We start from the raw sequence: 22,415 nt of genomic DNA, 5'->3' as shown, positions 1-22,415 counted from the left end.
ACGTAGCAGAAGTGGGTTAGATGGAGTGAAAGAAGCTCATCGATTACTCTGCTCTAAGAAACCCTGCATCTGTTTCCATCTTAAGAGATAAATGAACCGTTTTACGGTTTCCAATTTCAATCATCTCCTATAACGTATCTCACCAAGCTTCGTTGTGTAGGCTTAATAATTGAATGTTGGGAATGACAAATTTCTGAGGTGCTAATAGTTTTCTTCTTGATGCTAGTATATTTTTATTTTTATTAGTATTACTTATCAGCATAAAGAAAAAAAGAGTTTTGTTACTTAAGTATGATTAATATTGGCATGGGCTAACCATACCTCTTTACCTTTTACTAATACCCCTAATCATTATATTAACTTTTTCTTTAATTGATTAAAATGATTTTGTAATAATTTATCTTTTTTGACTATAATGATTAAGTGATTATTTGACTTTTAATACTAATAAATAGTTTTTCTTAGGGGTAATTTTAAATACACAAATAATCGTGGGATATTGATTGATTAATTATTTTTACTTGTTATTGTTTATTTTAATATTAAATAACGTCCAAGCTATAAGATTAATAGAATTTTCAATTACGCCCCTTTAATTTCCAATGAAGTTTCACTTGACAGATTTTACTTATTAAGTTTTTAATATATAGTGAATTCATTTTATTATAGTTTTAGATAACTTATATAAGATAACGTTCAATGTTAATGAAAATTAAATATAACTATATCGTTTTCTGGTTTATGAAAAATAATACCAATTCCTTGCATGTGTCAATAAAAACTTAAATCAATAAAATATTTTTATATTTTAAATTTATAAAACAAAAAACGTTTGTTATATATTATTTACATGCATCTAATAAAATTATTTTATATAAAAGAATTATATTTAACACACGACAATAATAAAATAATATTTCAACCCAACGGATAATAAAAAAGTTCAAATACATTCCCACTTAATCGATATGTATCCAAGGTGCTATAGAACTACGAGGCCTAAGTTGATTGTAAAGTTGATTGTATAATTCAAAACGAGGCCAAGACATAGTTTCCCATGTAGATGTTGACGGGCTTCTATCGGCATTCCAATACATTGTGGTAGGAGGCATTGGGTAATTTCCTTTCAAAAACACCGACATATAATGGATGCAATTTACAAATGCCAACGTAATGGCTCGGTGGGGTTGAAACTCTTCGGGACCTCTCCAAAGAGGGAAGCATGTCGTAGATTGTTCGTGGCTTAAACAATGAACGATCACACCAAACTTGTTGGAAATCAAGTAACCAGTCAAAGGCATATGCAACCAATATTGAGAAGGTGCAGGTGTTTCAAACCAACGCAATGAATTGTATACCTCGTTGAACCCGTCAGTAAAAACTCTATGGTATACGTAATATTGACTCTCTAACTCTTCAAGCAATTGTTTTCGAATATAAAGCCACTGGTCTTCATTGTACCCTAGACAAACAGCTATCGCTCGAAACCCACAATTTCCATCACCTTCTACATCATGTATATCGTCAATGTAATCATGAAATATATCTAGAATACTTCTCAGTAGGAATGGATCATGGCTCGGTGGTTCATCATTTAAGTCAGGTTCTTTATTTAAATCGAACCCAACAAACTCTGATGTGGTTGAGAAGTTGTGTCCACTAGGAGCTTGATTTGGAGGATTGACTTTCTTTTTCTGGTGTTTCTTCACACTTGGTCGTCCACGAGTGTGTTTTTGAACTGTAGGCTCTCCAATGTCAGTTTTTTGCGGATCATATATCTCTTGTAGCTTTCTCATATAAGCTTGTTTCCCGGCTTTTGATTGCTTCTTGTAGCTTTCTTTAATTTTTTCGACTATATCATCACACAAAATATTGTCGTCTACTACAGGTGTCGTATCTGAAATATCAAGCTTCCTCCAAAAGATGTCTATTGAATCCAAGGGTATATCTTCACCTGAATTGAAATATAAAATAATTATTTATATAACATTTTAGAAATTATATGTATGTGGTAGTTGAACGTACGAACCTGAATTCGAGTAGACAGAAAGTATGCAAGCACATGGTAACCCACAACTGTTACGAAGTTTGCAACCACAATTCGAGGAGTCTGAATTTAGATCATTCAACCTTTGAAACTCTCCTAATATTATATCTAAAGCTTCGTTTGAAACAAAACCACGCAGTAACCGAAAGCACTTCAAATTGTGGTGATTGTAGCGATAACATCTGCTGTTTTCAAAACTTTCGTTGATCGAAGTTACCTGTGATTGCACAATTTCAGTAATATGTTGCACAAATATATCCAGATTACAATTTGGGGAGTCCAGAAATTTCTTTAACTTGGAATGTGCACTCTCAACTCTATTGGATGTGCGGTTTCCAAAATTTAGATGTTGATCAACCCAAACCGACACAAACATTTCTTTGTACTTATTTAACCATGTATCCTCTACGTATCTCAAAGCACCTGCGAAATAAAATAAGTTAACAAATAAGTACATAAATAGTAATATGAAGGTTTTGATTTAAAACATAGTCAACAAACAAGCTTACGTGGAACATTGATTGAAGTCGTTCATAGTTTTTCGTGTATGCCATCCATGTTGGAGACTCAACTAGTAACATCCATTGTATTCTAAAGGACTCCCGATCATTTTTCAACTTGATAATTTTGTTGCAATGTTTCAAAATGTTTTGCTCAATATGCCATCTACACAGTAATCGGGCAGCATCCGGAAAAACTGTTTCACATGCATTGATGAGTGCCAACTCTCTATCTGTGATTATTACACGTGGGAGCATGCAATTCTCAAGAGTTGACCTTAGACAATTTAACACCCAAGTATAGTTGGCCTGATTTTCTCTATGTATGAAGGCAAAACCTATAGAGAATGTCTTTTGAGTTGAGGTCACACCAACTATTTGAACAAGCGGCTTATTATATTTGTTCGTTTTGTATGTGGCATCTATTATCAACACATGTGGAAATGCACGCCATATCTTCCAAGATGTTGGATGAACAAAAAATAAATTCTCCAACTCATTTGAAGCACCTGTAGTAAGCTCATATATATAATTATTGTTGTGCAAAATGGACATAAGAACCTGCATTGGAGTTTTTCCTGCTTTCTCGTGCATGCGAATCTTTTGTTGTGCATTATATATTGTTTTAATTATCGACACATTGTTTTCGTTTTGTTCCTTCAATGTTGACAAGATATGGCGTGGCGCTACATGCTTTCTTGTTAAATTTGCCACCAAACGATTCTCATCAACAGATAACCGTCGTGCAAACGGATGACCCTCCATATGGTGTGCATGTGCATGATTATGTTCATCACATTTTACCCTTAGCGTCCATCGATCAGATACTTTTGAATACTTTCCTTGCAATTCAAATTTACAATTAGTCTTTCTGCTTCCAGATACTCTACTTGTGTTAGTAGCTTTATACTCTCCACTACGATCACATGCAAGTATGACTTTATACACGAATCCGTTCACATATGCTTTTGATCTTTTAGTGATAATGACATATCCTAAAGAGCGTGTTGTGTTTTGTGTCCATTCAAACAATTCCTCACGAGACCTGAACATCTGAAATTAAATTTCAAGTGTTTTAGTATATATGTTTTACTTCAAAGCATCACAATTTAGTATAAGTATATAACCTGATCGGTGGAAAATGCTGATTCTTTTGCGAGCAGACAAGTTGATTCCAAACAACTTAAACATATCTATATAAAAATTCACAAAAAACATATTATTATAATATTATAAATACAAAAACCACATACTAATATATTAATATTAATATTTCTTGATGCGTCAAAAGATCTCCTTGCCTTTTTCTCCATCGTAGACAAACATATCATAATTAAGACTTTGAACAATTAACTTTATTTATATAATAAGAACAATATATATAATAGTTTTATTACAACTTTTGCATTTGTTTACATGTATAATATTTTACCATAAAATCCATATTTATTTATATGATTGGCAAAGAATAAACTTTGCAATAAACCCATTCGTATTTTTTTTACTTTAAAACAATAAATGCAACAAATATATCATTACAACAAAAGATATTTATAAATAACTTATCTAATATGGTTTTTTATGTACGTAATTAGAAAATAATTTATTAAAATAAATAAGTAAATGCAAAAAATATAAAAGATATCATTCAGGGGTTTAAAATAGAATATCTTCTTAAACCGAAGGACTCTTAATATAAATATATAGGATATAAGAATGCTTACTTTCATTAAACCCTAGAAACAAAAAACAGGCGTCAAGAGTAAGAGTGATGCAAGATGCAATTTCCAGCGACCAGGTGATTTCCGGCGGCTGTTTCAAGCGGTTTCTTCTCCGATTTTTTCAGGTCCGTTGACGATGTTCATAGCTATTGGTCCGACGTTTCAACGACGGTCTTTCTCACGGTGGTCTTTATCACGATCTCTTCTCCGACGAACTAGGTGTTCGGATGGTCTTTCCCACGTTTTCTCTTTCTCTCTTTCTATCTTTCCGGCGATGATTGTCAACGGTGGTTAACGATGATTTGCAATGGTAAAAGGTGTTTTATGATGGTAATTGGTGGTTCCGGTGGTCTTTTTATGATCTCTATTTCTCTCGTTTTGTCTCCGGCTTGGTTTGGCCACCACCGGTTAGTTGACAGTTCGTTGGTTAAATCTGGTTCCACTGTTGAACAGTTTTTTATGATTATTGTTCATATATTGCTTGAATGGTTTTTTAATGTTTATATAAATTGTCGGTTGTTTATTGGTTGTTTAAATGAATTAATGGTGATCATAGTTCAATGTAACTATATTTTGTAAATTGTTCAAAATCTAATTATTTAGTGTTTTTAGAAACAAAACACGGTCTTCAAAACATAAATATTATCAATATACACGAAAAAGTTGAATTCTCTTTAAAAATCTGAATTTATTGTCTTCTATGTAAACAATTGTTGTTCATTGGATAAAAAACTATAAAAAGGAAAAAGCTGCAAAACAAAAAGTTACATAAAAGTCAATTTACCAAAAAATTAATTATTAAGGTGGTAGGACAAGAAAATAAGGGGTATTAATAGTAGCACCCTTAATATTTTACCTTATTTTTTTTCAGCATAAAGAAAAAAGAAATTTGACTAAAACGACCATTAAATTCTTGATTTTGATTCCATTTTAACCACTAAACTTATCATCAGACTAAGGGGTATTGTCACATGATATTGATTAGAAAAGTGATGTCATCTATGGGCCACATCACCTCTATTACATGTTTACTAGCCGTTATCGATCCATATTATTTATCTTTTTTTCTTTAACGTTATTTTAAATAAAAAACACAATTATTAAACATAAAATATTTTTTAAATAAAAAACATTAACTTAAATAAAAATAATATTTTTAAAATTCAACATACATTTTACTAATAAAAAATCATTAATAAAACATTGAAATAAAAAAAAATACTACTCGTCGTCATCGTTGTCCTCACCGACGGCCTCGTTCTCATCGTCCGCATCCTCATCCTCCTCGTCGCCGTTGTTGTCTTCGATTTTTCGTTGCCATATGTGATCAGTCAAATCTTGACGTAGATGGTGATGTGTTTCACTGTTTTGTATTTCCAAAAGTCTTGTAAAGTATGCAGTGCTGCCGACTTGTATTACTGTAGGTGGATTGAGCATATCGTTCGCAGTATATGTACAAATAGCCCTACCGTGTTCTTCTATTATCATTTATGTAAAATAACACACGCATTTATCACCTTCATCAATTTTTCTCTATCCCATGCTCGTGTTGGATGCTTGATTATGTGCCACCTCTGTTTAAGGACTCTGAATGCCCGCTCCACATCCTTCCTTGCAGATTCTTGTGCTAACTTGAACAATTTTCGTTTTTCATCGGTCGGATATGTGTATGATTTGACAAATGTAGCGTACTCTGGATATATCCCACCACCAAGGTAATATCCATAATTGTTATTATGTCCATTTACAACGTATGACATGTTTGGTGCTTTACCCAGCAAAATATTGTTAAATAACGCAGATGCTCCAAGCACATTAATGTCGTTGTTTGACCCTGCCCTACCAAAAATGCATGCCAAAACCAGAGGTCCTGTGAAACAACTGCTTCTAATATAATAGTAGGCACACCATGACCACCTCGATTGAATTGTCCTCGCCATGCATTAGGACAATTTTCCCACACCCAATGTGTACAATCAATCCTAACTACCATTCCTGGAAATCCATGTTTAGCCTGATGTGTGGCATATAATTGTTCGACATCACTTCTAGTCGGATTTCGCAAGTATAAGCCAGCGTAAAGCTCTATAACATACTCGCAAAATAGATATGTGCATTCTCGACCGGTTGTCACATACATTTTCAAATATTCATCTGAAGCATCTGCGGCTATGCCGTATGTCACAGCTAGCATTTTGGCTAGAAAATTCTAGTATCATGTAAACATTCTCTACTGTGATACTTGTAACCCTAATTTGATAGTGTAACCTATGCTCATTCAATGACAACAAACTTAATCAACATTCTTCAGTAAAGCTCGAAATCTTATACAATACATCTCTTATAGTCAATTATGTGTTGAAAACCCTAAAAAAATTTCAGTTCATGTTTAATATGAACTAGGATTCTCTTATTGGGCCTAATGGACCAATAAACCTTCAACTTGACTATCTTGGGCCTAAGAACCCTAATTGGGCTCTAATTAGACCCACACTCGTAAAACTTTAACATTTTGGGCCATGTGGACCTAAAATGACTCTTTTACCCCTAATGGTCCATGATGGGCCACAACTAATTCCATTAGTCCTAATGGGTTGTAAATTACCTATTGGACTTCTATTGGGTTATAAACCCCCCCCCCCCTAAGGGCCCAATGGGCAGAAAAGTTTCTATTGGGCTTCATAAATTCGAACAAATCAAGAGAAGGTCCATATTTCCTCAATTCCTTTCTCCTAGCCCAAATTCTCGGCCCAATGTGTTTATTAGACAAAAAAAGGAGAAATGAGGAATTATGTGCTTGTGACACCTCATGTTTTCATGGTGGTTTTCCATGCAAACATCACTTCAATCTTCTCTCCCCCCCTCTTCTTATCACCCTCGGCCGAAACCCCCACCACACCACCTCCATTTTTTCCATTCAAACACCTTCAAAACTCTCTAAAAAACTCCTCCTTCCTCCTCTAAATTTTCGAGATTTGTGGGTATTTCAAGAGATTTTTCATCAAGATCATCATTCTTGGTAAGTTCTTACTTGAATCTATGGTTTAACTTCTAAGATTTCATCAAAATCTCTTCTTAACCCATATCATTTCATGATCTAACTCCCTAGAACCATCTAAGTTCAAAAATCATCTCAAGGAGCTTGTTAGGGCCGAGAATCACATCATCTCTTCCCATCTCTGCATCAAACCAAGAACTTCAAAGCAAAGTGAGTTTCATACCCCTTGTTTTCGGTTTTAACATGTTTTGGGGGAGAATACAAGTTGTTATGTGTTAGATCTATGTATTTATGCATGTTATGTGTGTTCTTCTTGATTTAAGTTGTGATTATGTGATGAAACACTATAGATCTCGAAAATTACAACCAAAATATGTGATATTTGTAACTAAAACACTTTATACAACTTACTATAAAGATAAATGTATTAAACATGTGAAGATTCATAAGAAACTAAACAAAAACTTGAAAAAGGGCCATTTTTGACAAATAAACAAAAAAATGAGACCGTCTTGACATTTACGGTTTTTGCAAGGGTCAAAAGAGTCATTTTATTTTAAAAAGTGGGTCTTTATGATATTTACGACATTTAAGGGGCCAAAAGTGTAATTTTGCAAAATGGGCCATATTATGGGCCTTTACGGTTATTGGGCCCAAAAATGTAAAAATTATGATTTTTGTGGATCAAAATGTCATTCTATACAAATTTGAGCCAAAAATGAAAATCTACGGTTTTATGGGCTGAAAATGACAACTTACACAAATTTGGGCTGAAAATGACAACTCACACAAATTTGGGCTTAAAATGTTATTTATACAAAAATTTGGGCCGAAGATGTCGTTTTTATCAAAAAAAAATGGGCTAAAATGTAAATTCCTATAATAACGGGCTGAAAACAGAAATATATAAATATTTAGGCCAAAAATGTCAATTTATTTATATATCGGCCGAAAAGGTTATTTTTTTTTTTACAAAACTTGGGCCTAAAATGTCATTTTATTTAAAAAGGGGCTAAAAATGTGAATTTATATATAAATGGGTCAAATACATCAAATCATGTTTATTTGGGCCAAAAATGTCAACTTACATGCAATTGGACTAAAGATATAAATTTTACGTGCTAATTGGATATAACCTATGTATTACATGTTTAATGGGCCTTAGTGGCCCATATACATGCTAATTAAACCTAAACTATGTATTACATAGTTAATGGGCCTTAGGTGACACCCCACACCTGAGCTGTTCGCTACAGTTAGACTAGGCGAGTCTAGGGTGACAAACCTTACCGTAAAACAAGCTGACGCCTAAGGACGCCACGACGGGCGAATTCGTCATGATCAAGTATGGTTAAAACGGCTCACTTAGAAATCCTCTCCAATATAATTTTATGGAATACCTATAAAATCTTGTGGATACAAAAACATACACATACTGTTATTCGGTCTTAGGGTTGAGACCACAACACTTCTATAAACAGAAAATATAGAATTTTCTGGGATAATACACAGTTAAACAATATTTTTTTTACTTGTTACAAAAAATACAGGGTTTCTATCTGGATTACACTTTTATACATTCCAAATACTGAAAGCACACATGCATAAATACTTGATTTCGATACATCACGTTCAAACCATTTTAATTTAGAAAATATCATATTTTCTGGAGTTTTACAATTAAGTCAAAACTTTTCATTCAAATATGCTTATGAACTCACCAACATTATATATGTTGACGTTTTTAAAATAACTTGTATTCTCGGGAAATCGTTAAGCGGAAAGGTCAGCAGGAAATGTGGAATTTGTTATGTTTTGTTATCATCATACATTTAATACATTGGACATGTAATTTATGATATTATACTTGATGTAAACAATATTGGTTGTATTTGATATGTATGATGATGGTGTTGTCCAATTTCAATTATATACAATTGTGATGATATTACAAGATGAAGTCACGTGCAAGCCCCCGGACATTTCCGTCGTCTGGTTCGGGGGTGTGAAACCGTACGCCAATTGTCTAAGAGTTGTTGTGCGTTTTTGAAACGTAGTAAAACTACGTTTACCTCTCGCATCTTATCTCAATTGAAAAAACTCATAATTGTTTTCTAAATCTGTAGTTATACGTACGAATAAATTTCTACTGATACGAAAACGATCCTCAAATTTCGATAGGTCGTATAAACTATCAGGGCTAAAATAATCACGTACCAAAAGTTCGTTCGTCGCGATACGATACCGGTTGGTCGACTTTATTCGTTTCTTCTCGGCATTTGAACTTTCGCCTTCCTGACGTACAAAGTCGTGTGCCGCAGACAACAATGTAAGCATAATCAACTCATCATCATCGGAATCATCATCAGATGAAGAAGAAATGGCACCCAAAAAAGTATTCATATTGTTATTGTTGTTGAGTATTTTTGTTATAAGATATTTGATGTGTGTTTATGTGTTTGTATATATAGGTGAAGTTTTAAATTTGAAAAGAAAAAAGTTTTTGTTTTTTTTAATTAAAGCTAAACGGTCAACACAACAGTCAAAAAAAAACTTTAGCCAATAAAATTGCTCGTAATCGTCCGTGAATGACTTTAATTCGCGTCACACTCACTATAGTGGGTGTTCACGCGTAAGAACCCCCCGCTACGTCCCCCTCTACGCCTAAAAAACCCTTCCACGCCCTTCGGCCTGATTTAGGCCATCCACAATGTATTGAACTCTATAGAGTTTAATTGATTAACACATCATATTTCTACAATCCATACAACTCTATCATTTTTTCCTACAATACATTGAACTCTACAAAGTTCAATAGAATATTACAAAAGTTAATTTATAGTACATATTTAAGAATTAAAAACTTTTTTTGTCATTGAACTCCAAATCCATTGAATGTCAATGTGACATTTCACAATGGTAGAGTTTCATCCATTAAATGACACCTAGACCTGCCACCTCATTAAACTTTCCCATTAAACTCACCATTGTGGATGCTCTTAGACACTAAAATCTGAATTTTTGTTCGTTTTGATCATTCCAACCTACTGGTTTAACCTTTACCACCCAAGGTATAGGGGAAACAATAACATATGTACAGGGGTAGAAAAACAAAGTAAAACAGGGAAATTGATTTCTGGGAGTATTACGTATTCTCCAAGCGTTACTAAGAAACAAAAATCAAAATTTGAAGACAAAATACTAAAAATGCAATGCCCTATTTATGCTAGCAGGAAAAGAGCTCTTATACTAACATAATTACTAAAAAAGGTAAGTTTCTCAAAATACCATGTATGCTTAAAACACCTTTTTCTTTTGAATCAAGCCAACAACTTCCCCCCTAATTCACAATTTATCACCTTCTTCACTCCCAATATACTTCTAATCTCTTCAAATTTGTTTCTTGCAAGTGACTTTGTGATTATATCAGCTCGTTGCTCCTTCGTGCATATGTTATTGATCATAACATCTCCTTTTTCTACACACTCACGTATGAAATCATATTTAGTATCAATGTGCTTACTCCTCCCAAGATATGCATGATTTTTCATCAAGTTTAGTGCTAAATTGTTATCCACACGCAACATCACAGGTGTAATGTTTCTTCCAGTTTCCTCAATCACCAAACGCCTAAACCAAATCCCTTGACAAGTTTCACGTGTTGTAACCATAAACTCTACTTCACATGATCAAAAAGCTACACACGTTTGCTTTTTGTGAAGTTCGGGTAACCAGACTGTCATTAAGGTAGAATATCATACCCGTTGTACTCCTCCTATCATTCATGTCCCTTGTCAAGTCGCTATATGTATAGCTTGTTATTGAGTCTTCACCGACATTCTTAGAGTACTTCAAGCCAAAGTCTGTAGTACCCTTTATGTACCTTAGGATGCATTTAGCAGCTTGCATATGTTGTTTTTAATGGGTTTTATAGGTTATAATTAAAACATGTGGCAGAAAAACTTAACCCTTAAGTTCACATGCAACCTATTTTGATCTTAGTTTTCTCTATTGAAAGCAATACGCTATTGAATATAAAGAACCCTAAGATACCCTACTATTATCGAAAATATAAAAGGATTAGGGTTTACATACCTCTTGATTATTATAGCAAATAACCAAAGTAATTCATTTCTTTTGAAGCCTTGAAAGCTAACACCAAAAGCTTGATGTCTCTAATGGTTTGTACCCAAAAGCTAGCAATGGAAGACTTGAGAGGAGAGAGGAGATGGGATGATAACTTTGGCTCTTCTTCTTGTGAAAGTAGTGGGCAAAATTATGATGTAAAAGGACCATATTTATAGCTGATAGGAAAACCCTAGAAACCTTAATTTGAAATAAAATAATATTATTTCAAATCCGAAATTATCTAGTTTCCTTATTATCCATATTATCCATATGGAATAATCTCGAAACCCTAAGGACCCTCCAAATTTATACCATCCCTAGGAACTTTCTAGAATTCATCTCTTGTTCAACTATTGAACAATACAACATTAGTCCTTGCACTTTTAATTGATCTAATTAATCCCAAAATTAATTCCAATTAATTTCTGATTAACTATTAATTAAATAATATTATTTATAATTAATTTATTTATCTCATAATATATTAACAAACTATTTATTTCTATTTATTAATCATATAATAAATCCATAAATCGAGCTCTCTTTCTTTCACTCACTCTCTCTCCCTCCCTCTCTCTCTCTCTCTCCAAAAGTCATTTTGTCAATTACTAGTTTTGAGGGCAACCCAAAAAGGACTTTACTTTTAATTCAAGTATATACCAATTTAGTGGCTTAGACACCTAATCCAACAATCTCCCATTTGGATAAGTCTGTAACTACTATTGCAAGTATAACTTCTAAATTTAAACAACAAAGTGTGTTTTCCAAAGCCATTGTCAGACTCTGATTTGATCTGACATCGACCCTAAGACAAGTGATTAAATATTCCTCTGCTCTAAAAGATATCGTATGGACATGAGACATGGATTACAATCAATCTCTTGTCTAAAATTTTGTTTCCCGATTTCCTAATTTGTGATGACCTCATCAGACTAATAATTGAACACATCAATTCAGTCCTGGTTGAGCCATCACCAAATCACCGAGGGGCCAAAAGATAATGCTTTTCCCATTAGGGCAAAAGGAATGAATAAACTTTGACTCATATGCTTGTATCTTTTGCTCACCAAATTATGCATTGCACCACGTTTTATAACATCATGTTACTGATGCGTTTTCGCAATACCAATGCACAACCAACTTGTAAATGACAACTCATATATCTCCGCTTTAAGAATAAAAGATAATATCGTCTCAGAATTACTTGTGATATAATCCATGAAGTAATTCGTTGAGCGTGAGTTTATCTAACACTCAAAATCCCCATTTTCTAAGTACTCGTGAACATTGTAGCAATTGTATGCAATGTCTAATCCCCATAGAAAATCTACAATTCAATTCATGACAGTCTTGATTCACTACTTACTTCCAAAATTATGAGTGACTGTGGAGTTTCAAATAATCTAATCATTCAAGAAGTAAAACATGCAAAATGAAACACAAGAATAACTAATTGAAAAAGGCAGTAACCATACTCATAAATAATCTCCATTATTTAATCACCAAAGTCAATTACATTTATTTTGTTACAAGTTTCAAATAATCAACTAACTACTAAAACTAATGTCATCTCTCAAACCTATGCTTCTAGCTTGTTGGTAATGCTTAACACTACTCAGAGCCTTCGTGAAAGGATTTACATGAGTATCTTATGAAGATACTCTATTTTCCAAGAGATGACCTTCTTCAACTCTATGTCTGATGTAATGATACTTTCTGTCGATATGCTTGGATCTACCTGTTGGATTAGGTGTCTAAGCCCATAACTATAATTGGTATGTACTTGACCCGATAGTAGCATGGTCCTTTTGGGTTGCCTTCACCGGAACAATTTGATATGATGGATATTTGAGAAAGAGGTTATTTAGGATTTATTAATATATTATAAGAATAATATATTAATTGACAAATCATATTATTTAATTGGTATTGGTCAAAAATTAATTTGGAATTAATTTAGTGATAAAAAAAGACTGATTAAATTAACGGGGACTGATTAAGAAAATCGGTAATACATATAGTTTGGGGTAATGATCCATGTTGATTAGGATGGACTAATTTTATGTGGGAGTCCATGAAGAGTTAGTCTAAAGGGCTTATCATATGGATTATTGCACTAAAAGCCCAAGGAAGTGAATTAGGGTTTCCAAGTGAAACCTTAGGAATTCCACACTATAAATGTAACCCCTAGCATCACCAAAAAGGCCCCTAAGAGTTCCAAGAAGAACCCTAACCGTTTTTGGTGCCTCCTAGCCTCTCTCTAATTATCCTCCTTTTTCTTATGGTGTTTGTGACTCATTTGAGGCATCACATTTGAGGTGCTAAGCTCTTCAAATGTCAAGTTTTACAAGCTATAACAAAGAGGTATTCATCTAACTAGTTTTTATGTTTCAAATATCAAAGTTGTATGCTAGTTGTAGGTTTCATGCTTTGGATAATTTTATTGCATGTATAACTTGAGAAAACTTAGATCCACAACATTAGGGTTGTATGTGCACCATGGGGATGTTATAGTGGTCAAAACTCATCAGTGGTATCATAGTCTAGGGTGTTTTCTGTTATATAGAGGCATTGGTTAATTGTTCAAAGCTGGAGCAAATTCAAATCTGTCATCTACAGGCTGAACTCGACGAGTCTATAATGGAACTCGACGAGTCCATGATGAACTTGACGAGTCTATTGCCAAACTCGACGAGTTGGACAGTCTGTTGGCAGATTTTTCGGTTTTTTTTGGCCATGATTGGATTAGGATCATGGTCATAAACTGTTTTGTATCATAAAATTTGTTTTTTCTGATATGGTAGTGACTATCCTCATCCAATCAAAAGATAAATTGTCAAAATTCTAAGATAATTACTAGTTTATATGATAAAATAATTATTTGTATTATTTGATTTGAAATTATCTTGCTATATGAATTGAATTAGGTCAAATTGGTAAAAGATAAAATTATATGATTATTTTATTAGTTTAAAATTTGATCTAAATGGTTTTAAAGAGTTTCAAAACGTGCCCTAAAGTTTTGAAATTTGAAAAGTCTCATTTATGAAACATTAAATTGCAGAACCCTAGTAATTGAAAAGGATTCAAAAGATGCAACTCTTGGTTTCATAACTTAAAAATTAATTAAATAGTTTTAATTTTGAATTTTTTATATTTAGCACCTTGATGTTTTTGAATAGTTCAAATTACACCTTTATGGATTTTATTAAATTAATTAAATGTTTAATTAAAAGAGAAAATTAATAAATCCATAATCATATGGTTTAAATTTAATTAAATTAAAAGTCTAATTTGTTAATAGATTAAACTAACAAGTATTTTAAATGTGTAAAATACACCCTTATACTATATAATATTAAAAGTCTAATATATTATATGTATATGTAAAAAATCAGTTTTACCGTTAGTAGGCCTCATTCACGAAGCTGGTCTATAAGGGGTGTTTAAGGAAGCGACATGTAAAATGACCGACATTGGGTATCCACTCTTACCCACTGCACCCTTGACTAGTGGATGGTCGTTAGCCGAATGGGTAAGATAGGACACAAACTTCCATTATAAGTATAATGAAATACCAAGTAACTAAATGTTTTATAAATTCTCAATCTTAGTTAATTAGGAAAAATGTGAATTTGGTGTTAATCCATGAAATTGCACATTGTACCTTGTTGGTCGTTAGTGGAGCATGTGTGGTTAACCGACACACTGATATGGGACTAATGAAGGATGACAATGGGTAGCTCGTAGTTTGTCATAGATCAATGGAGTGTGTGTGGTTAACCGACACATTGATTAGGTGCTAAATGACTTCGATAGTGCCAAACTAATTTGCATGGTTATTCACACCTTGTTTGTGATCCTCGGTGTCCCAGTCACAAACTTGAAGGGTATAATCGATATTAAAAATACCATTGAAAAGTTAAATGAATCTCAAAAGATCTAGGAGTTTCATTTAAAAACTAATTCGTTTAAAAATTTCGTTTTCATGGTGGAATTGCTAAATCGTCATTTACCTACCGACAAATAGTTTGCAATTGGATTACGACATCCCTCTTCCGAATTGTAAATCATTGTGTCGGGTCCTAGCCTTGATATTTTATTTGGGTGTTATATTAAGGACTAAATCAACTAACTTGAATTTCTCCCTTTTAGATGTCTAGTTCTGACAACTATGGTCTTCCTTATCCTTTTGGAAAGGTTTTCCACTCAAAGATGATATTCCGCGTGACGATCGAGGTGAAAGATCAATCCCTTTTTCGTGCTTTGGTGGAACTTCACTTCCTCCACCTCCTCCAATTATTCTCCCTGACCCACGTGTTCATCGACTTGAAAAGTACAAGGTCACTCAAACTCTATTGACAAGAAAACACGAAGATGGAAAGTCTGTGTGTGCACACGTCTTGGAGATAAAGACACACATTGATAAGCTGGGAATGTTGGGTGTCGTTTTCCCTAGGAAGTTGGCTGTTGACTTGGTTCTTCAATCACTTCCCGAGTCCCATGGTCAGTTTGTTAAAGCCTACTATATGACAGATCACGATGTGACCCTTATTGATCCAACATATTTGCTAATTGTTGCTGAATCAACAATGATTTGGCGCACTGCTAATCCAGATTTATGTTGTGGGCTCGGGGGCAAGCCAGATGTGAGCTGTGGGCCCGAAAGACAAGCCAGACTCACACTGTGGGCTCAGGGGTAATCTAGTCTGTAGAGCTGTAGACCCATTATATGCTGTTATTTGTATATGTGCTATTTGCTACGTATCAGTATTTTGGGGGAACTCACTAAGCTTCGGGCTTACAGTTATAGATTTTGTTTCAGGTACTTCGGATGATCACGGGAAGGCGAAGGCGTGATCATGTACTTCCTCACATTTTATGACTTTGTTTCTGGGATACTCTGATATGGAACTATTTTGAAAATAAATTTGTAATAATTGTTGGTTTTTGAATGATTTAAAAAGCTTTAAATTGGCATGATTTTTATGGATGTTACATTTTTGGCTATGAATTTTGGGATGTTACAAAACACCCCAAAATGCACTCAAAAAGGGCTCACAACACTCAAGGAGGCTCTAGGGTTTTGAGATTAGGGTAAGGGGCAATGAAGGCTGGAAATGAGGCCAACACCTGGGACTTAAGGTGTTTAAATAGGGTGCAAACCAGCGAAATTAGGGTTTCAGAAATAACGTCCAACTCGTCGAGTTGGCCTTCACCAACTCGTCGAGTTGACCCTCGAAAATGCACGTGCCAAAGACCTCCAACACGTCGAGTTTCCTTCCCTAAAATCGACGAGTTGACCTTTAGCATGGATGATTTATTTCCATAATTACCTTCTAGATTCTGGGCGTTACAATTTGAGTTGTTCTTTCAGACATTTTAGAGTGCATGGTGTCATAAAAATGCAAGCTTGGTCGTTTCCTTTCATCCATGCATGAGCTATGGAGTTTTTTGGTAATGTTAGAAGTTAGGGTTTTGGGATTAAGCTCTCTTTAGCCATTCAAAGGCATAAAGTTGGAGACTTTATGGATTAGAATGCATTTTTGGGGTCAGATCTGAAGTTGGCGTAAAGTGTCTTAATGATTAAGAGTTTAAAAATTAAGATTGAGTTTAGGACGAGTACGATGAGCGTAAACCTGGCTATGCCCAACATAGCAAGCTCAGATCCTGTTTTCAGCTTTTGTACACTACGCCCACCGTAGGGTTTTGGTACGCCGCACGTAATGGTCAACTATGTTGACCTTTGACTTATTGACAAAGTATGCCTTTGGAGCAATTTGTGAGGGTTTGGTCTTGGAAGGGGAAAATGGTCTTTTGCCCAAATTGTGGATTAGACTTGACTTGCGAGTAGTTAAGTATGGAAAATTACCCTAATTTTTAATTAGAGTTATTTGGTGCAATTAATAAGCGGAGTCTAGTTCTGTAACACCCAATGTTTTCAAAACAATTTTTCACTTTTTAAAACCATATAAATTCATCCACAATTGCTTTCAAAAACAATGTATCAATTTTATCTCACTACAAATCCCAAGATCAAATCATAATAAACTCTGCGGGTGTGTGTACAGATCATGTCGGCGCCTTCCCGCGATCACCACTGGTACCTGAAACACATAACACATAACACCGTAAGCATAAAGCTTAGTGAGTTCCCCAAAATACCACTCTAACACATATTAGCCACTCGAGGCTATGACTCTGCTGACCCTCTGGTCAGTGTGTCTCAGTGGGACCCTCCAGTCCCAACTCTCTGTGGGCTCTCTAGCCCTAACTCTATGGACCCAAAGGTCCTAACTCTGATAACTCTGGGTCATGCATATCACATATCACAATAAATCTCAACACATAAATAGCATACAAATACACTGGCACATAACTATAGAACATAACACACATTAGCCACTCGAGGCTATAACTCTGTGGGCCCTTGGGCCCTAACTCTGTGGACCCTCTGGTCCTAGCTCTTTGGACCTTCCGGTCCTAACTCTGGTATACACACAGCATAAATCACATAGAAATAATGTCGTGCCACAAATCACATAGATAACATACAATAACTCTGTCACATAACTCTGTTACCACTCTAGGTAAAGTATAGTGAGAAGACTCACCTCGGGTAACTCGGTAAAGCTCGAACTCTGTAAAATCAGGTCTAGCCTCCGCCTAATCATGTAAAATAAATACTCTCAATCAATACATCTCTCAAGGCTAGACTATTCCTCCTCTTAGTACTCTCAGAAGGGTAAAAGACCATTTTACCCCTCTCATAACTCAAAGGCCCTAAAGTTGACCAAACCCTAAAAGTCAACCAAAAGTCAACCCTCCGGGTTACGCTGCGCGTACCAGATGTGTACGCTGGGCGTACCCGGCAGTCTCTCAGAATCGGGGAACGCCACCCTGTACGCCGCGCGTATTGGGATTACGCCCGGCGTAAATCCCAGTTTCAGTCCCTTAGCTCTTGAGGTCTTAAACAGTTAAGACTCACGTCCAGCTTTTAGATCTGACCATTTTTAAGCCTCTTAATCCATAAAGTCGATGACTTTAAGCCTTTGCATGGCTGAACAAGTCACTAACACCCAAAATATACAATTTCCTAACACTAGAAAGCCCAATACTCAAGCATGATCTCATATCAACGACCAAGATAGAAACTTTATGGATCTAAAACATAAATATCACTGAAAGGGGACAGATCTTGGACCATGGAGCACCTTACACTCATAAAGTCTCCACCTTTGGGACTTTTAACCCTAGAAATGGCCCATGCAACAACAAACCAAAAGAAGAGGAAAGCTTTGAACTTTATACCTCTAAAAGCAGCTCCTTCCTCTGTAGATCTCAGATCCAAACTTGCACTTCAAGCTCTAGCCTCCACAAGCTCCTCTCCTTCTTCTTCACTAACACCCCAAGGCACTTTTAGCTCCAAAATCACACATACTCACTAAGGACGATGGGAAGTTCTCTCTTAGGGTTTTACTCACTGCTAGGGAGGCTGAGAAATGAGCCTTAGCATCCAATATATAGGGCACAAGTCTGAAATTAGGGTTTGCACCTGGACACATTACGCCCAGCGTAACCCTGGGTACGCCGAGCGTACTCAGGCGAGTCCGCGTCCAAAATAAGCGCATGAGTACGCGCAGCGTACTCTTGAGTACGCCCAGCGTACTCATTTGCTACCAATTCCTCTTAAGGGCTTAACTTGACACTTTGAATAAAAGAAGGGCTAAATAGTTGTACCTGAATTTCGGGATGTTACAATTCTCCCCCACTAGAACTAGACTTCGCCCTCGAAGTCTCACTCAACAAATAACTCTGGATACTGCTCGCGCATCTCTAACTCCGGCTCCCAGGTCATTTCAGAACCCTTCCGATGTTGCCACTGGACTTGAACCAATGGCACCTCCTTGTTTCTCAAAGTCTTGATCCTTCGATCCACAATCGCAACCGGTCTCTCAACATAATTCAGGCTCGCATCCACCTGAATGTCCTCTAACGGAACCACTGCCGACTCATCAGCGATACACTTCCTCAACTGAGACACGTGGAAGGTATCGTGAATCTGGCTCAACTCCGTAGGTAGCTCCAAACGATACGCTACCCTGCCCACCCTGGCAGTCACCCTGAAAGGACCAATATACCGAGGTCCCAACTTACCCCTCTTCCTGAATCGGATCACCCCCTTCCAAGGAGATACCTTCAGGAGTACTAAATCACCAACCTGGAACTCAAGCTCGGATCGTCGCCTATCCGCATAACTCTTCTGGCGACTCTGAGTGGTTCAACAACCTCTGTCTGACCCGCTGAATCTGCTCAGTCGTCTGAAGTACTATCTCTGTACTACCCATCACACGCTGCCCGACCTCACCCCAACAAATGGGAGTCCGACACCTCCTCCCATACAACAGCTCAAAGGGTGGCATACTGATGCTCAAATGATGGCTGTTGTTATAGGAAAACTCAACCAAGGGTAAATACGTGTCCCAACTTCCTCCGAAGTCCAATACACATGCCCGAAGCATGTCCTCGAGCGTCCGAATCGTCCGACCGCTCTGCCCGTCTGTCTGTGGGTGGTAGGCGGTACTGAAATGCAACCTCGTACCCAACTGGAGATCGACTCAACCCCGACCTCTATCATCTGATACTCATCGTTGGACCCTTTGGTCCGGTCTATATCGTTGGACCCTTCGGTCCGGTCTGTACAACACATCACCAGGACTCAACTCAACTCAAGAGTTTGGTCCGCCCGTAGTTGGAATCGCTCGTTCCAATGACTCATTCAACTCATAGCTTGGGGACCCGCAACCCATGTGTACTTTACTTATCCAATCCCTTCGGATTGGATGTCCACACTTACTCAGAATGTAATGATTCCCAATCATTGAGGAGACCCCGGTCTCACCCCTGGTCCGACCACCAGGCTCCCAAAACTCATGCGTAGGGCTTTTCAAGCCTAAAACCCTCCTGTGTCATGCTCAGATCAAGAAGGCTTCCTCATAACAACCTCTCGCTAATTAGTGCGTATTACGGCTCCCTATAACATCACCACAACCTCCTACTGACTAGTGAGTACTACGGCTCCCCATAGTATCACAACAACCTCTCTCTGACTAGTGAGTACTACGGCTCCCCATAGTATCACAACAACCTCTCTCTGACTAGTGAGTACTACGGCTCCCCATAGTATCACAACAACCTCTCTCTGACTAGTGAGTACTACGGCTCCCCATAGTATCACAACAACCTCTCTCTGACTAGTGAGTACTACGGCTCCCCATAGTATCACAACAACCTCTCTCTGACTAGTGAGTACTACGGCTCCCCATAGTATCACAACAACCTCTCTCTGACTAGTGAGTACTACGGCTCCCCATAGTATTACAACAACCTCTCTCTGACTAGTGAGTACTACGGCTCCCCATAGTATCACAACAACCTCTCTCTGACTAGTGAGTACTACGACTCCCCATAGTATCACAACAACCTCTCTCTGACTAGTGAGTACTACGGCTTCCCGTAACATCACAACACCCTTCCCTAGTAGCTCCTGAAGCTGCGAGGATAACTACTGCGTCTCTGGCGGCGCAAGGCGATAAGGCGCCTTGGCGATAGGCGCTGCCCCCGGAACCAACTCGATGCGAAACTCTACTTGCCTCTTGGGAGGCACACCCGACAACTCCTCCGGAAAAACATCCGGGGACTCTCGTACTATCGGAACGTCATCCATCGAACTTGGCCTCCCAGCGGCCTCTCGTGTGTCCATCACATAGGACACATACCCGCTGCAGCCTTGCTGAAAACTCTGTCTCGCTCTGGCGGTTGAACAAAACGCCGACCCACATCGGTTACCCTCGTTGTACACCGTAAGTACTCCCCCACTGGGGTCTCGTATTGTCACCAACTGTCGCTCGCAGTCTATGACAGCCCCAAATCGGCTTAACCCAACCATGCCCACTATGACACACACGTCCCCCATCGATATCGGGACCAGATCTATCGGGGACTCAACACCGAAGATCTCGAGTACACATCCTCGACTCACATTCATAACATACTCCGCTCGCTCGTCCGCTATGGAAACTCGTAGAGGTCGACTCAACGCCTCTCGTCGGCTACTGATGTGCCGACCAAACGTTATTGACACAAATGATCGACTCGCTCCCGAGTCAATTATCACCAAAACAGGTACGGAACCCATAAAAAGTACCAGCCACAACATCGGGCGATGCGCGGAACTCCTTCGCTGTCAACTGTAAAGCTCTCCCGCGAGCCTTCGGTGCCTCGACCTTCGCTGGCCGAACCTCGGTAACTCTAACAGCTGGTGCGGATTCCTCAATTCAAATACTCGGTTCTTCCCCGCTTAGGGTTCGAACCACCACCAATTGGTGCACCAACACTCTATCCCTCATGCTGTCTCCACCAGTAACATCGCACCTAATTCCGCAAGGTGCTATGCAACGCTTGATGATTTCTCTGACAAGGATCAAACAACTCCAGATACCAAGGTCTAGTATGCAACCTTTAGAACTTACCATCGTGACTACCTCTAGTCATTCAGGACCTCACACTATACTCTCACCGGACCTCCCAACTGTCCAGTGTTATCACTAACCCTGGATCTGGAAATAATGAACCATCATACTCCTCATCCTTGACTCCTTGCCCAACGTTCCAACATGCCCCTTATCATAAGAGCAGAAACCACATTTCCAGTCCTTATACCTCTCAAGAACAATAGGAGTCACTGACCTGATATACCCCTCTTGATCACCCAACACTGCAGCTAACACCTGCCCTATTATACTCAAATAGGGTGTATCCTGATCCTTGACCGTTTCAGTCTCGACTGTCAGCCTGCTCAAGCTATACCATTCCATTGCGACAGACCCGCTGCTGGATACTCTGATTGAAAAGTCACCATCAGTGTGATTCCACAGGGTTCACCCCAACTCAGAAACCGAAATCTCAATACCCCTTACGTCTCCCACAAAAACAGAAATAGCACCACTCGGGTCACGGGA

At 37.3% G+C, this 22,415-nt stretch overlaps 2 protein-coding genes across 2 annotated transcripts; both read right to left on the bottom strand.

The window, feature by feature from the left end:
* Positions 1-959: 959 nt before the first annotated feature.
* LOC145105785 (uncharacterized) lies at positions 960-3,860 on the bottom strand. Its single transcript, XM_079042863.1, has 5 exons — positions 3,849-3,860; positions 3,675-3,740; positions 2,557-3,600; positions 2,030-2,264; positions 960-1,954 (listed from the first exon to the last, which is right to left on the bottom strand). The coding sequence occupies exons 1-5, from the start codon at positions 3,858-3,860 to the stop codon at positions 960-962; spliced, it is 2,352 nt and encodes a 783-aa protein (XP_078898989.1).
* Positions 3,861-5,752: 1,892 nt separating this feature from the next.
* LOC145105782 (uncharacterized) lies at positions 5,753-6,208 on the bottom strand. Its single transcript, XM_079042860.1, has one exon. The coding sequence runs from the start codon at positions 6,206-6,208 to the stop codon at positions 5,753-5,755; it is 456 nt and encodes a 151-aa protein (XP_078898986.1).
* Positions 6,209-22,415: the final 16,207 nt, after the last annotated feature.

Source organism: Lactuca virosa, chromosome 4, assembly GCF_052849685.1.
Source record: "Lactuca virosa cultivar CGN04683 chromosome 4, Lactuca_virosa_CGN04683_v6, whole genome shotgun sequence".
Taxonomy (NCBI): domain Eukaryota; kingdom Viridiplantae; phylum Streptophyta; class Magnoliopsida; order Asterales; family Asteraceae; genus Lactuca; species Lactuca virosa.
This window is presented reverse-complemented; position numbering and strand designations above follow the sequence as displayed.